Genomic DNA, 23,955 nt, shown 5'->3' on the forward strand with positions numbered 1-23,955 from the left:
TGCTGCAAGGCCATGAACTCGTTTTGATGTCCTGTGTGCCTGCTGCAGAATGGAGCCTGAGCTGCAGAACCACAACGGTGCATTTGTACAGAAAACAAGTTCAGCTTCCCTTGCTGGTGAATCAGCCCGTCAGACTCCCTGATGTCTAAAGTCATAAAGACATTCACAGTCTTTATTTTCAGCACCTGACCTGGTGAAATTAAACCAAGAAAAGATAGAAGGATTACATTACCTTCCTAGTCAAGGGAAAGCTCGGCACCTCAGAGAAGTCTACCCAGAACTGATAAATGGTGAAAGCAATCAGACTTCCCTAGGGCCTAACGCAGACAGGCTGATTGTGCTTTACTGAAAATAATCTACTCGAGTAAAAGTAGCTGTATTTCTGTCCCGAAATCATTACATTTTATCAGTAACATGAATGTCCTTAAAACTGGCAATGCTAAATAAAACCTGAGGTCATAGCAATTTTCCCAAGGTTTGTAATATTCCCAGGGATCCGCAGCCATTAATACAGAGAAGACTCATTAATACAGAGATTAAGATTCAACTCGAATGCTTTCCTAGCTCCTGGCAAGCACTCAAAGTCCTCAAAGAACATGTTCTTAAGATAGCCTTCATAGCAGCCTTAACTGCTGAAGGACTTTCAGGCTGGCTACACAGAAGAAACAACAGAAACACTTCCTAAAGAACTTAGCATGCATTTGACATTAAATGCTTTCTGCATCCAGAAAAACAAATGTCAAAACAAACAGTGATGCTCCGCGCACTGAAATAAGGACATGAAGAGATTCATCCAGGCCAAAGATGCAGTGGTTCTCTGACTGCATGTGTAAGTACAACCTAGAGCAAGAGCACTCTGATCCCTCATGAAACACTGTAAGCAACTAATGTAATACAAATAAACCACCTGCTAACAAACATTTGTATCTTTAATGCAAACTAAGTAACAGAACTGATTTTAGAAAATATTTGGGGATTTTATCTATCATAAAAGCAATGCTGATCCTTTGTGATCCACACAAAACTTGTTGCATTTATGTGTAGTACCTATATTACACACACAAGACATAGTAATCCAGTAATTGCAAAAAATTAGAAATGACAGTCAGAAGAAAAAGCAAACTGGAAAAAAAAAGAGCACAGAAAGGAATAAGTCAAAATGACATGGAAAGAACAAATTTGGGGGAATGATGCCCTTAAATCTCTTCTGTTTGAGAGAAAATGATCCAGCAAATAGTGGGTGCCGAGACACACTCTATCAGCAAGACATCAAATTCTGGGCTGATCAGTGTCACGTCTCAGTCTTATACAAGATGGTGTAACTTGGTCCAGATCCAGCAAAGCACTTGGACTAATGTTCAATTTTCAGCTTGCGAGCAGTTCCACTGAAGTCAAACTTCTTGTGACTTTAAGAGGTGAGCATTTGCTTAAACTCTTTGTTGGATAAGTACCAAGGAGTAATATTGCTAAGTTCAAATTCCTAAAGATCCTGATTCAGGTTTCAAAAATATTTTTAAACATTGGTTTAAAGCCCTTGCCCTTAATTAAGAAAGAATTAGTTTGGCTCTGGTTTCTTAAAGTCATGAAATGATCAGCAAAATCCTTTCTCAAATCACTTGGATCACATTTTCAGTTATTTTTTCACAGTCAAGAGGGATTGAAAATTTTCAAAAAGTGAATACAGAGATTCCTGCGTAGCCAGTCTTGTTCTTAGGAGCCGGTGTTAAAGTAAAAAAAAAATTCTATCCTAAGACTCATAAAAGCATGAGAATTGTCGAATTTGAATGTACTCTGCACCTTGCTCACTTGAACCGTCAGGGCAGCTGACTCATTTCCACTCTCTCATGACAACTTTCCTGACCCAGATGGACCAGAATTACTGTCCTGTTCTGGGGGACTCGGGCAAGAGCGATTTGAGAGCTGCATGCAATGCAGACTCCAGCAAAGAAAAGTTAACTCCATCCAGATGAAGGAGATCTGCTTTCCTTTCACTATATACCTCATGCTTACTTTTGTACCCACATTTTGCAGTCTCTGCATTTCATCTCACTTAAATTATAATAACCTTTCTCTGTTACAAGCAGTTGCTTAAGTAGCCCTGGGAGCAGACCACTCTTCTGCTGGCTACAATGCGTAGAGCTGAATGGGAGGAAATGAACTTCAGCTGGTGAAAGAGCTTCTGCTATAAACTTATGGGAACCAGTTCCTGAGATTCTCCTGTCTGATTTAAAAGCCCTTTTATAAAGGTATCTATCTAACATTTTTCAACAGATCTTTTCATTCATCCCTGAATTGAGAATAAAAGCAATCTGATAAAAAATACATAGGCTACATGCCAAAGCAGAAGTAGTAATTCATTGGCCTTGAAATATAGTTCTTTTACTGGAAATGTTACGAAGACAAGGACCATGTGTCATCACTCCCCCCAAAAAGGGCAGTTTTTAACAGTTACTCTTCAGAATAGGCTCCACGTTTCATCCTCAATTATCAGTTCATAAATTTAGAATTTCTTAGCTGCTAACAGATGGGTGAAGGTCAAAAAACAAGGACCTCATAAAATTAGTGCAATTTAGAAAAGTAACAACAATCTGAACTAATTTCTTTCCACTGTACACTGGATTTTCCAGAGCCGTTCCCATTTAGCAAAGGGCCAGCAGAAAACTAAAACCCAGAAAGCCAAAAAAAGAAATTCCCTTTCAGCCGCCAAGATGGATTATCTGCAAATAAACTTGGATATATTTTCCTTATGGATTAAATTAAATAGTTGATAATGATATCCTGTACTTATATATAGCCTTTCAAGGTTTCAAGTATTCAAAAGTAATGCAAGCTTTAGGAGGGTGGGGAGGGACCATGAATTTATAACTGAAGTAGCTCAACCACGTTCCTCATCAAAGGAATCGGAACTCCTTCAGGAACTACCAGGAAAAGCCAATATAAAAACTCACCGACCTAACAAGCCTTACTCTCCCATAGAAAACTGTAATACACGAGTACCTTAATTCCTCACTGCCAGAACATCCCTCCTTTGATTTCTATCGAACGGTGAATGGCACTGCACACCTCAGCATCCTCGCAACTTACGTTCCTATGTGAGGCTGACGGGAGTAAATGTTTCAAAAAACGTCAGTAACTAAAGTCTGGATCATAAATCCTTATTTTGACATCTCCCTATATGCAGTTTACTATCAAGAGAATTCTTCTCCCATTTTCAAACTGAGAAAAGATGTTTTAATTTCATTTCATTCTGAAATAATTAGGAAATTCTACTCCGCAAGACAGAACAAACAAAAATAAAGTGACAAAAAGCAAGTTTCCTATCTTATTACCCACTCATGCATACACACTGACAGTCGTTTGTTCATAATGATTCACCATAATACATTTTTTTCACATAATATAACATGAAAAGAATGCTTTCAACATCCCAAGTATATACGAAACATCCTCTATCTTTTGCCTGCTTTTCTGTCCTTACCTTCTTTTCAGTAAACAAACCAATCTTCCAGCCTGTCTTTATGAGACATTTCCTGTTATCTGCTGCTCATTTTCAAATTACAACCACAATGATTCTGACCTTATGGCTGAGAAAGTCTGTGGGAATTACCTTTAGTGAGAAGGAAGAACATTTTTTCTATCATCCTCAAAAACCTCAGCTGCAAGGGTTTGGTTGAATACAACAAAATAATCACTTTTTGGGCAGAATTCAAACATCAACAAGTTTAATTCATAAATAAGATCTCTAAACATTTTTTAATAAATGGCAACAGCCTGCTAGAATGGAAGCAGCTATGTTACATTAGCTCGAGCAGACATCGCAACCACCGGACAGCAATGCTGCTGTAATGGGCATTAAATTGACATGATGCAGACATCCAAAAATAAAGTTCAAGTACTCGGGCTGTGCTTCCATGGGCCGTGCCCTTAAGTGATCTGTGTTTATCAATGACAGATTGTCGAAGATGGAAATTAAGAAAGGAAAGCTACTGCTGTACTATACTGACCGAGTTCTGCTCTGGGAGAGCTAACAGTCCTCTCTTCCTTTACCTATTCCCTGACAATTGCATTTAACTGGCACACAAAAAGCACACTCATTTAAAGGAGGAGCAGGTAGCTTTTCCCGGGGTTTGTGTGCCTGGGAAGCGTCACAATATTAGACTTGATATCCAAGCCAAAACTTATTTACATTATAGTTGATCAAAACAAAACTCAAGTTGAGACCGTATGTTACCTGAATCAAGGACCAAAAGGATGCCAGGTCACAGAAAATGGTTTGCCAAAGCTTTTCAGGACGGAAGTTAGAGCCTCAGAATACAAAGGGATGTGCAAAATCCTACTAAAGCCTAAGTCAAATAAACTAAACGGTTTAGTTTTCCCAAACTGCATCCTGTATTCAATACCAACAGAACTGTTCAAAACATTTCCACTGACACATTTTAAGAGAATATGGCTTTTTGCCCAAATCCCCCCTTTTGAATTTTTTTCAATAAAGTGTCATTTGATATTGTCAAAAATATAACTTTTTTTCACTGACTACTTACTTCTCCATTGCAATAATGGAGAAATTTCATGCTTATGACAGTGGCTGGTTGCCATTAAAATAACTGCAGCAATGTAGAATCACCACTTTGCCATGTTATGGACTAGAGGTAGAAAAAAAAAATTAGACTGCATATTCCTCTCTCTCTCATCTCATCACCAGAACAAGGAAAAATAAGATCAAAGTGTGACAACTGAAGTTCATTAGCTACTTTAGTGACGATGCATGAGACTGAGAAGGATTTATTGCCGTTCCCCTCCAGGGAACATGTTCTCTTTAACAAGAATGAGCAAAATCACTATTTTTTTTCCCCCACAAATTTAGCAGATGGCCATACAAAGCCAAAACCAGTCCTGTTTAACATGAAGACGTCCTTTTACACAGCTCTTTACTAATATGAACCATACTTTTCCATTATGCATTAATTACCAAGGATAATACAGATAACAGCACAGGAGAGAGAAGACAGCTCTGCCTCCCCTCTGCGATGATTTTCACTTCTAGCTTCCCAACCTGCCAAGTCCCCAGTTCTCTGGGAGAAAACGTGTGATGCTTTCACAGAGCTCAGCAAGCCAGGGACATGCAGTCTTCATAGCAGCTCTCATAAACCCAACTTCATTGACTTCAATAAAGCCAAAGTGATTTTCATCAGCTGAGGAACTGGTTTGACCTGTATAGAACAGGCTACTGTGCAGAATAAAAGCCCAAAGGCTGAAACACTCTGAAATCCAAGCACCTAGACATAGATAAGAGGGGAATTTCTAGCTCCTTTCGAATTTGCAACAAATTTCCATGGACTTCGGCATGGCAGGAACTTCCCTGGTGGGAGACTGGGGCTAATTCATTGGCATCATTGCAGCTACAGTGATTTATTCCAGCTCAGGTCCTCTCCCTAAACTTATGCGGTTGCGGAGCATATATTCATGACCTAATCCATTATCACGGCATGGGGAAATGGAAGAAATGAAAGCAGCACAAATGAAGATTTTATCACCTAAATAAAATTGAGGGCTGATATTCTTTATGTTTATTTCGGTTATCATTCATTTCTTACCTCACAGACACAAGCAAGCTATTGTTCAACTTCAGTTCTCTCAGATTAGGTAGATAGGCACCTATGGGAACAGAATAAAGAATCTTTTTGCAGACCTGGGAGTAGAGTAAAGGAAACTTCTGACAATTACAAGTTGAAGCATCTAATTTTACATGCATTTCCTACCTGTTTCTGCCAGATCTGTGCTGGACCTCTTCTAAGAAAATTAATGAGATTATTTCACTCCAAAAATATTTCACCATTTGCATTTTTGCAACACGTATGTATTGTCTGCATATAATTATAATTTTTGGAAGCCCTCTCTGACAATTCTGATAGAGCACCTTTCCAGACAGACAACAACAGAAACTGGCTTGATGAGTGACTGTTTAATTTGGTCTGATTCCCAAACCTTATTGACTATTAACTGAGTGACACTCTGAGGAGGTAAGGGATGCTTTAGAGTATAGCATTCCATGACCCCTGATTTCTACATAATGCTCTTGCTTCTCTCCCCAGAAATCTTTTTTCTACCTATTTAATGGCAAGTAGTGATGGACTTATTGGATATACAGATAAATAGCACTTGTTCAAAATGTGCTTTTGAGTCAAACAACAAAAGCATAATTTCCTATGTCACAACACCGTCTTTTATAGTTCAGAGGTCTCCAAATGCTACTTACGTTTTGCTAGGCATTGCCTTTTCCTTTTAATTTCTGGATGTCATCTATTACTTACTATTCAACTGTACAAGTTTCATATCTATGAAAACCTCACTACTCAGTACTTGTTATTACTTTGATTAATGCTTTTTTCTATTCCCAAGAGACATTTGCCTTTTTGGTTGCATCTAAAGGTATCTCTGAACCAAAATCATAGGACAAATCTCTCCAAGCTACAGAATAATCTACATATAAGCTGAAGTCCCAGGAAAATTTTGCTATTAATAACAGCAAATTTTTACCCGTTCCCACTAGCAGAGTTTACCCATGGCTGGTGAGCGTTCTCCATTATAACATGCAACCATATAGAGGTAATACCAATTTTAGACTAACTGGATCTTTTCTAAAAGATTAAAATCTGTTCTCAGAAAATATTTTTATGAGTCCTCTGAGTAATCTCTCTCTGGCAAGGGTGATTTAGCAGTGTGCAGAAGGACATCATTCCAGCTCTTTGCAAAGGATCAAAAGAAAAAAATTAAAAAAAAAAGAAAAAAAGGGAGTGGAAGGGAGTGGGATCTCAAAGGCAAACAAAGGAGATCATGTTGTTTGTCCCATTTCCCTAAACAGAACAAGAATGTTTATGGCAAAAACATTTTACTAAATCATGTTTTAGTAGAAGCACTATCTATACTAATGCTATTTGGGAGTGATTGTAATCCACATATTGATCATGCTATACTGCAAATATTTAACTTCATGTCTTTTCAAAGCTCTTTAGAAAATATTAAAAATTCAAAACACATTGTGTAATTTTTTTAGTCTTATTTTTTAATCACTTTCCGTAATCCATAAAAATTGTAGTTCAAATTGTAACACACCATCCTCATCCTGCAGGGCATACTTTCTCATGTCAAACCAGTTTTATAAAGCATGGCAACAAAATAATTTGGAATCCCAACAGAGGAGATACTAGGATCTCTGTTAATTATTCACAGCAGTCATACTAGCTACTGAGCAAAGACTTCCTCGGATATAATCCATGCACTAAGAAATGCCCCCCCACCCCCCTCCCCCCAGAAAAAAATCAAAATCTAGATTAAAAAAGAACTGCTGTCCTGTTTCTGATGAGAAACCTGAAGCACAGAGAGATGAAATGACCTCCCCCCAGAGCGGTAAAGGAAAAAAGGAAGGATGCAGTAGCCTCTCCAGCCCCAGCACAGAGGCGGGTAACAGCCTTGACACAGATTCAGAGAGGTTAGAGGGTTACCAAGCAAAGGCTATTGCAAAGCATTACAAAGTAAATGGGTTTTAAAAACTAGTATTAAGCAGAAGATTTGAATGAGAAGTCAAGAAGACTAGCTCAGGAGAAATGGAGACACTTGCTCTAGAAAAAGCTTTCCACTGTACGCATTTAGGGTTGGTTCAGGAAAAAAAAAAAACAACTGTTAAAAGATTCAAAGAGGCAGACTGACAGGCTGACGATACAATTTCCACATCTGGTTATTTCATTATTGTAACCCAATCCTCCATCTCAGACATTTTATTGTATTTTGGCACAATCTATCCCTGGGAACTTACAGAATGTTAAGCTCTAATGTGCTGTTTACTAGACTGAAATAAAAGTATACTATGTGCAGTGGTGCAAAATTCTGCCAGTAAGACTTCTGCAATGTGTTTCTCCAATTCTGCAGGTTCTTCCCTCCTTTAAGTTTTATATTCTATATGTAATTGTTCTTTGGTGCTAAGAATTCATTATCCACTTGATTTTGCTTGTTTTTATAGTCCCAATTCCTTATATATAGATTGGAGACTGGAAGATTAAGTTAGGAAGAGAAAATTGTAAAATGAAGATGACAAAATAAGAGATCTATCCAAATGTAACAACATACTTCTAATTGTCTTAATTTTAACCCTCATGGCATCTTTCCTGAGAGCAAGGATGCAATTTATTCTTATAGTAACATAAAAATTCTCTAAGATATCAACAATATTAACTTCTAATATTAATCTTAATAGTACAAACAATATATTCCTCATCCTGAAACTGCCTTCATACTGTATGATTTTGATTTTTAAAAACGAGAATGGTCCAGAAAAGTGCTGATGACTGCAGTACAAGGCTGAGAATTCAGAACGGTGAGCAATATTATCTCGTCTGTCTACGATTCCCTTTCACTTAATACCCTTTTTGTTATATGGCTGTGAAATTACTAACCACCAACAATGTACTAAACTATTCTACTGTACTATCCCAGTGGAACAAAACTAAATGAAGAGCAGAAAGAAAACAAAGTTTAAGGTAGGTGTAGGTGAATAGAAGTGATACATGCATGCTCAATAATATTGCCTTAAGTGCTGGGTACTTAACCAGGGTAGCAATGCAGATGTCTTTCTCAGCTGCCTTGGTACAGCAGGTGACATTTAGAAAACCAACTAGAAGTAAGGAGCAAATAGGCAAGATGCTGGTTTTATTATATTCTACAAGCTACAACACCTATAATACTTGTTGTTTACATTACAATGTATTCTTGAGGTAGCACCATATATTTTGGTTTTCTATTATTAACAAAAAATCATCGTGGCTTGACTTCTTTATGCCTTCTGGAATACAGACTAGTGAAAAACATACACAAAAGAAATTACTGACAAACACTTGCGTTGACATCAGGCAACCTATGTGTTTTGTTGATCCTGCAGTACAAAACAGACATGTGAACACAGGCTGCACTCTTCTAGCAAGAGCAACCTGATACATAAATTAAACTGTCTATTTAATTCACTTAAGCTGTATTTGATCAAGTAAGATATATCACCTTGATTTTATTTCCGTGCATGTTCTAAATGTGCATTTTTCACATGTTTCTGGGGTGAACTGGGCAATGCAATTGGACATAAGACCGCAGCACTTGCAGGTAAACCCAAGCTAGCTGCAGTCTAGCTACCTGAGATGAGAATCTCCCAAAAAACCACATCAGTACAGGGTTCAACATAAACTCGCTGCCCCAGTACGTACTTGTGACTCCTGGAGAACCTGCCCAAGCCCTGCTGCAGCGGGTGCTGTGGCACCTTCTCAGTGAGGCTTGTCAGCACCAGCTAAACCAAGACCAGCTGTGGGCAGGGACGCAAATGGGGGCTCACACCTCCAGCCTCCACACTGGCTTCCTGACCACGCAAGCACCTGCCACTGCGATGCTGGCTGCCGACAGACATCTCCCAGCTTTGCAACAGGAATACCGACAAATACAGCAAGAGGAAAGAGATGACCCTGACTGAAAAATAACGTGTGCCTACTTCTGAACCTTTAGCAGAGCTTATCCTTGATAAAACGCGTGCAAGAGAAGCCGCAGTCTCCAGACATGTAATCAACTTAGCCTGGCCACCAGCAGGCAACAATTCAATAAGTACCAGCGAACAGCACTGTGGGTAACTTGATTTGTAGCTATTAAAATCACTTAGAAATAAGAGAACTATATAGTGTCTTAAATGACTCTATCCCACCATTACTTTCAACAGGAATTTTTACGAGCTGGTCATGAATTCGGTCCCAGACCTGTCAGCAATCAAAACCGAAGGGATAAGCTAATGAAAAGGAAATAGTCCATCTGTTTGAGTATGAACTGAAGCCTACATGCAGCTGAAGAGCACAGAAGTGAAGTCCAAGATCTGCAAAGCTGGTTACAAGACTTGCCAGGGCGGTTTAGTGTTTCGCCTGTCACTCCGCAAGGTGCACTGAAAACAAACAGCTAGAGATTTCAACAATTACCCCGAGCCCTGCTAAGACTCAGATTCAAGCTCTGGCACGACGCCTTTCCTAAATTTTAAAACTGATCACGTGAAAATATTTTAATATTGTCCTTTTCATGTTTTAGCCCACAACCTGTCCCTAAGAAACGTAACCATTCCTCCCCACCATGTCACACCATTGTGTTGAGGCTGACCTGACGAACTGGGAAAATTTAGCAGGATGTTTAAAATTTAAAGTTTAGCACATCCCAAAGTGGAATGCTCGTAAGAAAAACTCAAGCAACATGTTTTAAATCACTCTGGAAATCTTGCTAAAGGAGATGTAGGTTAACACAGTGCTTGTGTTACAGTCTGCGTATGGCTGCGAGCATTGAAACGTTTCTCAAGTGGAAATTGCAATGTGAATTTGGGATTCAAGTGCTGCAAGGGTTCCAGGTGACCCAGAGTTATGTGCAGTCTGTCCTAACCACCTGCTGACATTTGCAAAGAGATGTTCACAGGGAGGAAATTCAGAAATGCACTTTAAAAAAAAAAAGACTAAAGGAAATTCAGGATGGTCTTGATATTCTGTTATTCTCAAAAGCCATGGGGACCTGCAGCTGCTGGTTATTATAGGCCTCAAGGGCCAACTCTTGGTGGAAATGGTGGGACGTAAACAAGATGGAAATTGTTTGCAACATGGGAATAGTGCTCTGTATTCTGTAAAAGTTGCAAAAGCCTCACCACGGGGAGCAGAAAGAAAGGGTAGAAGAAAGAAAGGGTACTACTTTCCAGCAGTAGAAAGGAAAGGGAAGTACAGAGTGAAAAAGGTGAAACATTTTGCTATCTTGCCGCAGCTAATGTAAAATGGCATAGGAATGGGAGCACCACTTTCGAGCATTGTAGAAATGGCATAAGGAGATTTTCTTATCAACTGGAGGAAACATGACTGAATAGATTATGATCTCTGAAAGAAATTGATGTAATTTACCTTAAATTATCAAGTCCCTATCAGGAAGAGACCTATTTATGAAATAAACAGAATAACCAATACAAAGTGGCTATATAATTCAAGACAAAAGCCCCCTTCACTCTACGTGCTTAACCATTCTTGACAAATTGACATCAAAAGACCCACTAAAGCTAATCGCCTGTTACATTATAGTCACTTGCACATGAAAATGAACTGCTTGGCTGAAAATACCAGCACACTTTTGGGGACGCAACTCCTTTTGGCACAGAAAATATTACCCTGCAGTAGTTACTCAGCTTCAGTGTAGCAAAAGATGGACTTGGTTGTGATGGGAATCCACATGACAGAAAATGACTGCCAGTACTAGAAAAAAGGAAGGTTTCATATTCTCAGTGCTAACTCTGCTACAGAGGGAATTTCTTTCATACTTCCTTACTTCCACAGTGCAGTGACCATGACATAGACACAAGCATTAAGGCTGTTTGGGCCTCACCAAAATGACATATCTATCAAGCGCATCATCCAGCACAGCTCGATGAGACAGTACAGGACGCAAAGACAGGCTGCTGGCAGCATGAGCAGCCTGATACCACCAGCGATTTTTCAGCCACAGGGGAATCTCATAGTGGTGAGAAACTGAACTTTGGCTATTGTTTTGCTAGAGTAGCGCCAAGTACTCTAGAGGGCAAAGTAATCAGTAAATGCTCATTTAGGGCCTAGAGGCATGTCATTCCAGAGGAATTTATTCAAACTAATTTGCTTTAGACAGAAGCGGTGTCACTCATCCCATTGCCATAGTTTTCAGTCCTATTTAGAGCCTCACAGAAGAAAACAGAAATCAAGGAGTGATAGGTACCAGGGAGATCATGTTTCAAGAGCTCTTGAGCAGGACAGTACGTTACACTGTTCCTGAGTCCCCAGTCCTGCTTCAAAACACGATAAAGGGAAATCTGAGGTGGTGATCAGAAGATAAAGTGTTTTCTTACCAAAGCTTCCCAAGCTGTTCTCTCTTGTATCTACTCGCATCTCTAGGGCCTTCACTCGCTGCAGATCATCTACCCCTGTCAAAACTTTCTGTAAAGATAAGCAGAGATAAAGGTGTACTCTCGTGCAATAAACCAGCTGACACAGGAGCAAAAAGGTGTAACAAGCCTTTCAACCAGTGCTTTGTCAACATATACTCCAGGTCAAAATGGCTAGACATGCGATCACATTGAAATAAATTTAGTATTCAAAGATCTTTCTTCCTTGTAGTTCCGAATTGTTCTAGTCTCACATAACTTCTATACTGCTTAAAGAGTCAAGGCTGAGGGTTACATTCAAGCTGCAAATCAACAACAGACCTACATGCCAATTAACTTAATTTAAACAGTATGTCCATGCTTTAAGATTTGCATAAGTCTTGTGCTAATACTCAGCAGATAGGAAGTGTCACCCTTAAGTGTCACCTGTAATCAAAATGGCACTAGGCAGTAAAACTCAACAAAACACACTGTTTAGCCTTTTAACCCAAAACTATGAAAAGGAAACATGATTTTAGCTCAAGAAGCTCCCTTTTCTGAAAGAAGACAACACTAATTTCAAGAATTACGAATTCCTTTGAAAATATCTAGGCAATTCAAACAGAAGTCTCCAAAATATTTCATTATTTTTGCAAAATCTTAGTAACAGGATCAACCACTGCTTTAAGGAAGGGTTTGTGTATGAATGCAGGATCTTTCCTACCTTATCACTGGATCTTTCCTAATATCCTAAAGTTTGTGCTGTTACATACATATAGATTTTGCCTTGACAGAGGTAAGCAGGAGGACAGAAATGCAGAGGAGGGAGGGAAGCTCTAGGACACACAGTGAAAAATACAGCAAGGCTGTGAAGTCCTAAAATACCAGGCTGCAATTCCACGAGCAGCTGAAGCAATCTCATGTTAGCACTGCTCTCATCCCCTGTTCCTTCCTCCTATGACCCAGATCCTCACTCCCTCACTTGCCTCATCCAGGCTACATGTCCTACCACCTCCTTTGCATCAGCTTTGGGTGCTTAGTGGATCCTTCCACACACAAATTCAACAAAACTGAGGGAGGGAACTGCGTCCTTTCTTCCTGATGTGTTAGCAGTTCATGAAGGGTCTGAAACACTCCTTGAGAGACAAGAAACGAGGTTTTTGTGTCACAATAACTGCCTGAAAGAACTGATGCTATGCATAGTGATACAACTACTAAATTTTCGCCTTTCTGTGTCAAAAGAACTAGCACATGAGGGTAAAAAAGTCCACTTCAAAGAAATGTCTGACCCTGGCATCAGTGTCTCCTCCTCAATGATGAATCAACAGCATGGGCTGAAAGAATTATTGTCACCTGCCTTTTACCCCTCTAAGATGAAGGCAGGAAGTCATTAAACAACCTCCATGTACAGGGGACAAGTTTTCTTACTATTAAAAAGTTACAACATTCTTGAGTTTGTTTAATAAGGGGGAAATTATTCATTAGAAGGGAATGTGTAGGACCACCTCTGTTTATGAGTTTTGGGGAGAAAAACTAACCACAAGAACATCTAGTTCATTTTGCAGGGGAAAAAGGCAGTTGCGGCATTCCTGCTCCAACTAAAATTTGTGTTGCGCACAAGCGACTGCAACTTAATTCACTCTGATGGTTCCACATCCTCTTACCAAGGACCAAACATAGTCTGAGTGTAACTGAGGTGACAGTTTAAAAGGGCATGGTTTCCCGAAAAGGCTGAGCATCCATCCTTGAAAAACTGACTCCCTTTGTAAGGTCTTGACTTGGACTCCTAAGAAACAGAGTTATCCAAAATCTTCGACTGTTTTTGAATCGTCTTTAAAACATTGTGTTTAAAATTATTTCTAAACTTATGTTTTTAAACTGCGATTTTAATTAGGCTGAGCCTAAGAAAGCTTCTAGACTTTCTTGCCTCACCACTAGAGTATAAGAAACAACGGTCTCAGGTGAAAACTTGGGAGTCCCCAGTGGCATACAGAAATTTGCTTTCTATCCCCAGATGCAGCCACCACAAAAATGGTTTTGGTCCTGCAAAGAAGGCAATCTTACCAACTACAGACTTCTTCCTCCCACCAAGTAAACACAAGTTCCCTCCCTGCAAGACACATTTTGCATTAATCCTTTTTAAGCAGATGACACTGTCTGTCATAGAGCATGAGAGTATGTGAGAAACGAGAGCTAGCTGACATCCTGGCACACAACCATGCACTCGCTTTTCTGGACTTGGACACAAGCTCATTGTCATTAAAGGAAGCTTCTTCTGAAAAATACCTCCCCTCTCCCCATCAAAATAGTCTTAAGAGCCAATATCATTAGAAGACAGAATCAGAAGAGGTTGCAGAACAAGTAATAAGCATAAGGTCATACACTTTGTCAGTAGAATAGCAGAAGGTCCTGGCACCAAAAGGAGCCTTTGCCTTTCTCCTCTGCTGTCTGCAAGTTCCCTGCACACTGTCCTTCCCCCTGCTGTATTCTAGACAGCTTCCTTTCACAGTTCTACTCCTTATTCTCCTCTCTCAAAATCCAAGCATAAAAGCTGCATAAAGTTATATTCTCTCCTCTTCTAGCGTTCCCTATTCCTTTTCCTCATAGCAGGGATTACCGGTGTGCTTCTTTGCCCTCCTTTTACTCTTCCAGATCCACCATTAGTACTTTTTCCCCTGAGAGATGAGCTGCTCAGTACTTCCATATTTTGTACTGCAACCAGCAGAGCTGTGGCTCCAGTGCTGGAAAGGGTTATTGGCTGCCACCACCAGCTCTTTGAACTATAGATAGCTGCCTTGAAGCATGTGCTAACCAGATGTGACAGACTCCATGTGCTGTCAGTCCCCACTTCCCTGTTCTGCTTTTCCAAGAGTCTCTGAAAATCACTGTCCTTCCATCTGCTGATGCCGAGGAGGTGCTTGGAGAGCTTGGAACCGATTGGCCACGGGATGCAAAAGCTATTGTACTGCATGAAGGAAATGAGAAACACTCTTGGGTTGAAGATATGAGCTCATTTAAAGAAGCACAGAGACCCCAGGTGTTGACTGCAAGCTAGTTAGCAAGCAAAAGGCCAGGGCGGCAGTTCAAGAGAATGTTACGTGGTGAACGGTTCCTGTGGAAGATGGTTAGGACACTCCTACTCCCCAGACACCTTTCTTGGCTTACTGGTGCAGCTGGAAGTGTGATACATCTCATGCGTCACAGCTAAAATTCTGGCACCAGGAATGGGGGACATTTAGGGAAGGATGTGGAAACATTTAAAATAAAGATGACACATATTTAGCAGGATCTCCCTTTTATGTCGTTGTTTAATTTCAAAGCATGGGAACCTTCATCAAAATTTGAAAGGAGGGATATTTAGGAAGAATTTTGCTGCTATTGGGTAGCAAAAGAAAAAAAAAATCATGGCCAAACACACTGAAGGGATCATCATCTTGGACAGAGAGATGTCTGGCACCACGCGGGTAGAAGTGATGCTCAGGCGCTCTCCATCTCTTCGTTCCTGGCCATGCCAGGTCCAGGAAAGCTCCTGCCCTAATTTAAAGGGCTGTTCTGACAGCCAGGGACAGAAGGTCTCTGTGCCTGTGCCCCAGGAATGCTTACAGACATGAAGGTGCTGTGCCATCTAGGGATTTCTTTGGCTGTTTACAGCTGCTCAGCCTCAACATAGCGCAGACAAAAAGGGACCAAGGATCTGTTCTAGGCGAAGAGCTGGATATACTCGGAGCTATTTTACATCAAAAACATACCTTGAAAAAACTAACTATAATTCCAGGCTGATTGTTGGTGTCCAGAGAGGATTCTGCTTGCCATCTACTGCCCGGTGAGGCAGGTATCAGTTAGATAGAGAAGGAGGTTGTTTTCTGAAGAATCAAACATGAAAAATCTTTCCGGCACATGACGTTCAAGAAGGTGGCCTGACAGCTTGATTCTGGGCAGCGAGCGTTATACTCCACCCTAAATTTGTTTATTTGAAAGGATCAATTTCCATGGTAAAGCACTGCACCATTCTTTGAAGATGAATAAATGATAAGTAAAACAAAGACAGAGAAAAGTCTGCTTTACTTTTTTGCACCTCCTTCAAAATAGGAGTAAAACTATTTTCCATGAGATCATGCAGAAGCTATTGGTAAACAATTTAGCCAGTATTTTACGAAGCAACTCCATGATGGCTCACAAACCATTCCCATCATGCAAAACGTCTGGCCAATATCTAACTGCAGAGCGTGCACTAGTTTGGAAAGATTTTCTTCTGACTGACAGGAAGAGCCAATAAGTATTCTGCAAATAATTGCAAGTGAAAAATACTTCAGTGCTTGCAGAGCTTCCCAACCAGCAGAACGGTCACCTGGGGATGCAGGGAAATACAGTTCAAGCCCCACTTGCAGCTCTCTGTAAATTCCTTAATTGGCAAATAATATCTGTTCAATTAAAGCTGGTGTATACAACTGATTTCTTCTCTCTTCCCTAGATTTTTCACATACTCTAAGAAAAGTAGATATAGTGCTGAAGAGCATGTTGTGTGCAGCTGTCAGAGAAGTATTTCCAGCTGTGCATTTATTTTGCTGTTCCTGGTTAATTTGGCTAAGACAGGAATTCCTGAGTGGTGAGCTTATTTTCTTTTAATACTGCACCTGTATGCAAATACTAGATTCATGTCCATTCATGTGTTTGTTGCTTTTTGCAAGGATTTTATTTCAAATTCCCAACTCAAGTGTAATTTCTCCCTGCACAAAAACCCTAGTGTTGCTAAAAGTATGACAAAGTATGTTCTTCTAAGAAGAAAATTACTAGAACTTTAACAAGGTTTTGAGTGATTCTAAGTCAAGGGATTTTCAATGAGCGGGAACAGACCTTCCCTGTGGTCACAGAATCACACAGAATCACAGAATGGTAGGGGTTGGGAGGGACCTCTGGAGATCATCTAGTCCAACCCCCCTGCCAGAGCAGGGTCACCTAGAGCAGGCTGCACAGGAACGCGTCCAGGTGGGTTTAAAATGGCTACAAGCTGCAGATGCCCGTCATGACAATATATAGCTGTATTTCACTCCTTTCTACATATACGTACAAATACATTCTTCTCTCAGCTCAGATGAAGAGATTAGCTAGGTGTTCAATCTGCGATAAAGACAGAACTTCTTGGCTTGTACGAAAAGTGTAGATGAGAGCAATAATTATGACATTTAAGTGGTGGTGGATGCATTAGTAAAAATGTCTTTATTCTTGTGCCGAAGCCTCCGAGTTACGCCAACAACTCTACATTGATAGGCCCTGCCTAATCTTGCTGTCTCCAGTTCAACTGCCCCCTGACCCGTACTGGGGACTGACCAGTACTGGGGATTCACAGTACTGACACCTTCTGTTTTTAAACCAGTATTAAGGGTCTGATGCTGCAAGCTGCTGGGACATCTCCTAACTATCACAAACTTCAAAGGGCACATGAGGCACGAGAAACTATATGAGAAGTTTGCTGATCTTCCAGATATAGGCTGCATCATTTCTACAGGAGGAAACAAGCTCAATTTTAATTATGCACTGAATTAACATGCAGGTCAGGAGTAGACAGGATAGTAGATATATTCTTACATCAATTTTTGCTTTAAATTTGTTTTGAGGATTTACTTTCACTCACACAGATATAAAAAAAGTCGTACCTCAATATTAATTTTTTTCCTATCTAGCAATTCGGTGCATAATAAGTAGCTACAAATATTGCTCAATATTGTATCACTGAACACACAAAACTCAAGACTAATCTGCCATTTTATGTTAGCTAAGCAGCTGTGACTGTATGCAAATGAAAATCTGTTTTTTTCATATAAAGGCATGCATATCTGCGTGTATGCATTTAAATATAAAGATTCCTGATGTGACAATTTGCATGTAAAGCATCAAATGCCTAAGTAGCAAGATGAACACTAATGTAACAACTACAAGCATTCAGTGTAGTAAAGGCATTATTGTTAGGATAAGAACATATAAAAGGAAAGCTCTGAAACTAAATGAGGCTTTGTAATTTTTTTCCTGTTCACGGTATGATGTTTACTACTATCTGCTACCTTGAGCAATCTGATCTAACTTTGAAACTAGCTGTGCTTTGAGCAGAAGATTGAACTGGAAGACCTCCACAGATCCCTTCAAACCTTTTTTTAAATTATTATATTTGAATGATTATGCAATTCTAATGAAGGATTCGGCAGATCTGAATTCAGCCAGTTACTTCCATCTCATTGATTCCACTTAATTTATCAAGATTTTACACTTGCTTCCTTGATTTCCTTTTTTTTTCCCCTCAAATCCATTTGGCTTACAACTGAGAGGAAAACTTTCTGCCAAGGAAAAAAGGAAACGATTGAGTCATTTCAGCAAGAATCCAATCTGTTGTTCCAGGACCCTCCAGGATTTTCTTCTCCCCATGAGGATGAGTGCATACCGTATGAAATATACCCGAACCTCCTGAGCAACAAAACTAAACACCATTTCCGAACACATGTTCCTAAGTTTAGAAAACATGATTAATTGGAGCAGGATCAATAAATAGCGAAATAAGAATACTTCCTTTCTTTTCTAAAGATCATGCACAAACGTGATTAGTTTTGATAACGTGACAATATCTGGAAGACATTTGACCTTGGAAAATGAGTTTATTCTGAGAAGTGGAACGATTTTTGTGAAAGTCAGGAAAGTCCTTTGCAGACAGCGGGGAAGGGATGGGGTTAATAGAACAACATAAAAAGCTGATTCAAGACAGGTGGAGCACTTAATTTCAGTTGCTCCACACTTAATGAGAAATCTGTGCCACAGCAGTAATAAAGTTAAAAATTAATTGCAATGTATTGCCCATTAATAGGCAGTTTTCGGAACAAGGAGAGAATGGGGAATTTGCTCACCCTGGTATTCTACAACACCCAACAACAACACATAAGCACAACACAAGTACAGCCAGAGCAGGAAGCTAGAAATATTTATAGGACAGGCACAAATGGAAAAGCAAGAATGCCTATTCATATAGATGAAGATTAAACAGTACAACAGAAAATTGACATTGATACTAGCAGAAAGAATAGAAAGAACATCTAATGATACCAACCCTTGCATCAAAAGCTTTTGACTTGTAGCTTGGATGAAGAGTATTTAAATATAAAAGGGCACTACATGACATTGCAGCAAGAGAGATGGCAGCAAGCAGAAACTACAGAAAATGGGATTAACATAATGGGGATATGAAATGACACAGGATTTCAAAGTGAACATTATGTTGAAACGAGGCCACAGGAGACCACAAACCCTGTGGTATAACCCTGCAAGTATAAGATTTAAGTGAGGTGAGGTAAGGATCTGCTATGGAGAGGAAGAGAATGGGCAAGCAACAAATGGTTTTGTAGAAGTTGTCTTCTGTGCTACAGGGTCCAAGAAAGCAAAAAGGAAAAAAAGAAAAAGAAAAGAAGAATCAGTTTAAGCCAAACTTTCCTTTCTTTGGAGGAAAACAACCTGGCAACTGGGAAAAAAGTGAAGAAATAAAAGTATCACACCTTTTAGAGTGTCCTTAATAATGACACCGTAAAAATACACACCGCTAGTGTAGGCTGCTAATGTTTTCACTACTAAACAGAGTGCTATTCCCCTGGAAAAAGGACAAAATTAGTAAAATGTGCAGGTAGAGACAAAGCTGCAATCCAAGGCACCCAATCTTCATAGATTCTACACAGCTAGACCTTCCAGCCTCCCCGAGCTCAAGCTGAACTGGTGCAAGGGCAAGAAGTGAAGCTGAGTATATGTCTCAGAACAAAAACCTCCCTCAGGAACCTCAGGAACCTCCATCAGGTGTCCAGAAATCTGCCTACACGACACTGCAGAACTGGGGCCTATGTCCTTACTTGAATGTAAAATAATTTTACTTTAATGAGCATGTATTTTAAAAATCTATTTGTTTCCTTTTCAGAGCACTTCAGCAATTACTATCAATACCTCCTAAAATATTCACAACTAAAAGACAATCAAGAAGATATTGCAAGTGTATTGATTTAAGCAAAACAACCTTTCAAACCATTTGGTTATCAATGGCATGTGGTTCCTTAAAAAAATATGCATGTGAAAACTTGTTTTGGATTAAGTGTTTGAACAGTGTCTCTATTTTTACATTTGCAAATCCAGATGAAGCAAATTTATGGAAGCAGCGGTTTCCATTTGATCAACATAAAGGTCAAAGGATAGATAGATTGGATACGTTATTAAAACAAGCTATAAAAGTTGTTAATGTTTCCTTGACAATGCCATATAATTTTTCCTCTGAGCAGTAAATATCCCAGCTATGCCAACTCAAATGTTGGGTTCTAGGGCCAGGAAATAACTGTGTCCAGAAAAATTAGTAGGACAGTATGCATCCATTTAAAAGAGTCTTTGAAATGGAATTCCTTACAAATGTTAATACACACAATCTTAAAGAGGCAAGACTTGATTATATTTAATAGAATACATATGAATAATAAAGGGGGTTTTCCCATTTTTAAAAATAGCCCAGAATTGTGGAGAATTTAACTTCTGATTTCTATTTTTAATAATATTAGAAAATAGTGAACTGCAACTAAATGGCGTGTGGGTAACATTGGCTTACATTTTTCTTTGCCTTACATACATACTTTTATGCTTACAATTTACTGTGAACTAAAAGCAGCCAGAGCTTCAGAAAGAGAAGAATTTCATGACAACAAAAAAACTTCCTAAGGGTTTAATTCAGAGTTTATTGAAGTCAGAGGGCAGCTGTTTTGGTTATTCTAATGGGCTTCGGTTCATGCCCTAAGAAAACAGACTAATCAGAAAGCTTCCCATTGGATTTATACAGGGTATTGCAGGCCACAAACACATTAGACTAGTCAAACTCTATTCCGGATTTAAAAAAAAGACCAGGAAGTTGTCAGAGGTTCACATGAGCCAAAGGAAAGTGAAAGGCATAGATCATAAGATCATATATCAATTTTTCTCTAGAAAGCTTAAAATATACACTCTGCAGAAAGTGATTTTTGCATCTCCAAACATTTTATAAAAACTAAAAGACTTAGCTACTAAGGGAGGAGTACTTCTGAGAACAACTTGCTGTCTAATATACAGTGCACAGTCAAAATCGTCACGGGTATATAGTTAGGGAGTGGCGTAAACCTGCAGCTGGAATATGCCCCCTGCAGAAGGTAGTGTCTCTCCATCGGTGCAGTGGATGCACAGAGGACTACAGACACCGAGATCACCACCCTGCCTGCTGGGAGCATTCAAACCACGGCCTTGGCCCCATCTGTCTGTCACTGATTTCTACCCAGCTCTGCAACACAGAAAGCTAGAGCTTCTCCCCTTAACTTCTGCTCTCAGCTCTCCCTTTCTTTAGCAGAGATAAGTGAGGTTATTTTCTCAGCTTCTACAGGTCCCAAAGGATTTCACCCTTAATCAGTCCTGAGCAAATACAGTACAATATGCAACCAAATATTCCTTCGCAAGAGATTTCAGCATGTTACTCTCTTTCAACAGGCTGCATGTCAAAATCATTTCCCCCAGTCAAAAAGGAACATGGCTTTCAAATGTGCTTTGAAATTTCGCACACTTTGATATATACAGAAAGTACTTACAGCACTTGCAGAATATTTTAATTGGCTTCTTAGCAGGACAGAAGATTTCACTAATCCAAAATAAAGTTGTGCTTTTAAAGTTATATTCCACTCTTTAGAACAAGGTTAATGTAAAAAGCTTTTTCTAATGCTAAGATTCAAGGTACTTCAGATGGCATTAATGACATCTGTTTAAATTATAATTATGTGACCTGTACTTTTCTTCACACTGTTTCAAGAAAGCTGGCAATAAAGACAGCAACATTCATGCTGGGAGTATTTTTTAAATGAAACAAGGTGAAAAGAGGACACGCATTTGATAAATTTCCATAAGACAGAATCTACTTTATGCAGAAGTCTAACTGTCAGATATGCAACACTCTGCAATCATCACAAGAGCAGCTGGAAGGTTAAGTTAATGCAGCTCTGTATATGCCAGTTTGCCTCTTCTACTTCGTTAAAAAGTTGGATGTCTACTCACCAGTTTCCTGGGGGAAAGGTATTCATCCATAAGTAGCTCTCCGTCATCTTTAATCAGCGGACTGGGATTTAGGTTGCCTCGCCAACTCAAATCAGTCACCCGGACTGCAGCTGAGGCTGGACGAGCAACTCTGCCAGGATTCCTCTTCGGGTCCATCTCAATATGCTTTGAGCAAAAGGATAACAAGTGGTCTGATTTTTTCCCTGTATTTATTATTTTCCCTTTAGCAAAATCTATTTTGACTCCTATTGCAAGTCAGCAAGTGCCTATGGAGATACAGGTTTCTCTAACCAGAAAGAACCCAAAGCAATGCATCGCATAACATATATTCTTCCTTTTATTCACCCTCAAGAGCTATCATAGACCCACATTCAGCTTTGAGTGTAAGCTTTTACGGCAAACTATCATTTGCAGTTATACAAAAAGCCAGGCATACCTATGGCTCTGTACAAAAAAGGTAGTCAAGAACAAACAACTCAGGACACTAGTCCTTTCTAGTCTTCTCACTACTTCACTCACCCTTCTCTGGTGGCTATGAACTTCCCATCCACATGGGCCTCCTACCTACCCATTCCCTCTTGAGAAATGTGAACAGCACTCAGCTAAACTCTGCTGGGCTCCAGGCTGCAAGTGCCAGCACCAAGATATGTCATCACTTCTCTCCATCATTTTGAGCTCTGCCTGTAGGTAGCACGGACAGCAGCAGTCTGTATTTGCTGTCATAAATTCAACATACCTGCACTGTTACTGACTGCCCTCTGGGTCAGGCAGGCCATGGCTACTGCCTTCTAGTTCTGAAGAGAGTCTTGTTAAAAATAAAATTAAAATACAATTGAAACAAAACTGTGTATGCTTCAAGTGAGGAATGAAATCCAAAGTCTGAAGATAAAGCACTTCAAAAGCGTTCATTCTTCAATTCCCAATGCGATTCCTTTTACAGAAATATTAACAATTAACTTTGAAATATGAGAATAAGTGTATGTACACCCATTAGAGTAAAAAAAAGCAATCAGCTGTACCCGAATGGTACAAGCATTACTATGATTTATACAGCTATTTACTACTACTTGGCAGCAAGGAAGTATCACAGCTGGAAACATTGCTGTAACAACAAAAGGCTAGACCAGAGAAAAGCCTTCTTGCTCTGCTGAAGAGACACCTGCAGTTTTCCTCTGTTCTCCACTGTGAAGCAATACTTATTCTTAGTGCTGGAAAAGTAATTAAATAATCAAGCTAATCACAACTGGCTGACAGAGCTTCAGTGGTGGCCAAGACATGAGAATTACCACCTTCCTTCCGACTCATACTAATAAACAGTTAAACACAGGAGTGATTTCTATTAGGAAAAATACAAGAAGTCCTGACTGCTCAATTAGTCATCTCTGCTCAAGAGGACTGGCCGGTTAGTAGGTGAGAGAGGTTTACACCAAAGAGACTTACTGCTCTGACTACTCACATCCAGTCAAAAGTCTTCATTTCTGCACTAGCAAAAGAAATTCAAAAGACTCGGTACTGTCAGAAAAAATAGCAGGCCTTATCTGAAGAGGAAGAACAACAACAAAAGATTAATGATCCACCAAACCCCTCCCTGCAGAATCTCCTAGCATTAGGAAGAGAGCAAACAAAACCTCACACTCCTAAGTGCTCCTTCTAGAAGCTTATCAAGGGAGAGACAACCCACAGAAAGCAAAAACTATTTTTCCCAGATCACTGCGTGTACTTGGCAAGGGTTCCTAGAGAAGAAGCTGACTTCTCAAACGTCTTATGTCTGAGACACAACAACACTGAATGCTTAAAAAACATATTCAAGAACAAATTCTTCAGAGACGCATTACTCCATTCAATCTTTCTTAATGGCTTTTAAAAGAAACACCATAAAGTGAATTGAGCAGTGACATTTACAGCTTCTAAAACCCCAGTGTGCCCATAGTAGTATGAGGACAACTTTC

The 23,955-nt window shown here is 39.6% G+C and overlaps 1 protein-coding gene across 8 annotated transcripts in view; it reads right to left on the bottom strand.

Annotated features, from left to right (window-relative positions):
- LRRC56 (leucine rich repeat containing 56) overlaps positions 1–23,955 on the bottom strand; it is a 66,304-nt gene that overhangs the window by 31,734 nt on the left and 10,615 nt on the right. For 5 of the 8 annotated variants that reach the window (XM_063332340.1, XM_063332341.1, XM_063332342.1 and 2 more), the window contains 3 exons: positions 22,007–22,171; positions 11,918–12,005; positions 5,595–5,655 (listed from right to left, as the gene is read on the bottom strand). The exons of 1 other annotated variant lie outside the window; for it this stretch is intronic. In XM_063332340.1, coding sequence (XP_063188410.1) covers positions 5,595–5,655; positions 11,918–12,005; positions 22,007–22,171 — 314 coding nt within the window. Of the gene's footprint in view, positions 1–5,594; positions 5,656–11,917; positions 12,006–22,006; positions 22,172–23,955 lie in introns of those variants that run through there. 2 more of the 8 variants (XM_063332345.1, XM_063332344.1) reach the window with 2 other exon arrangements.

Source organism: Chroicocephalus ridibundus, chromosome 4, assembly GCF_963924245.1.
Source record: "Chroicocephalus ridibundus chromosome 4, bChrRid1.1, whole genome shotgun sequence".
Classification (NCBI taxonomy): domain Eukaryota; kingdom Metazoa; phylum Chordata; class Aves; order Charadriiformes; family Laridae; genus Chroicocephalus; species Chroicocephalus ridibundus.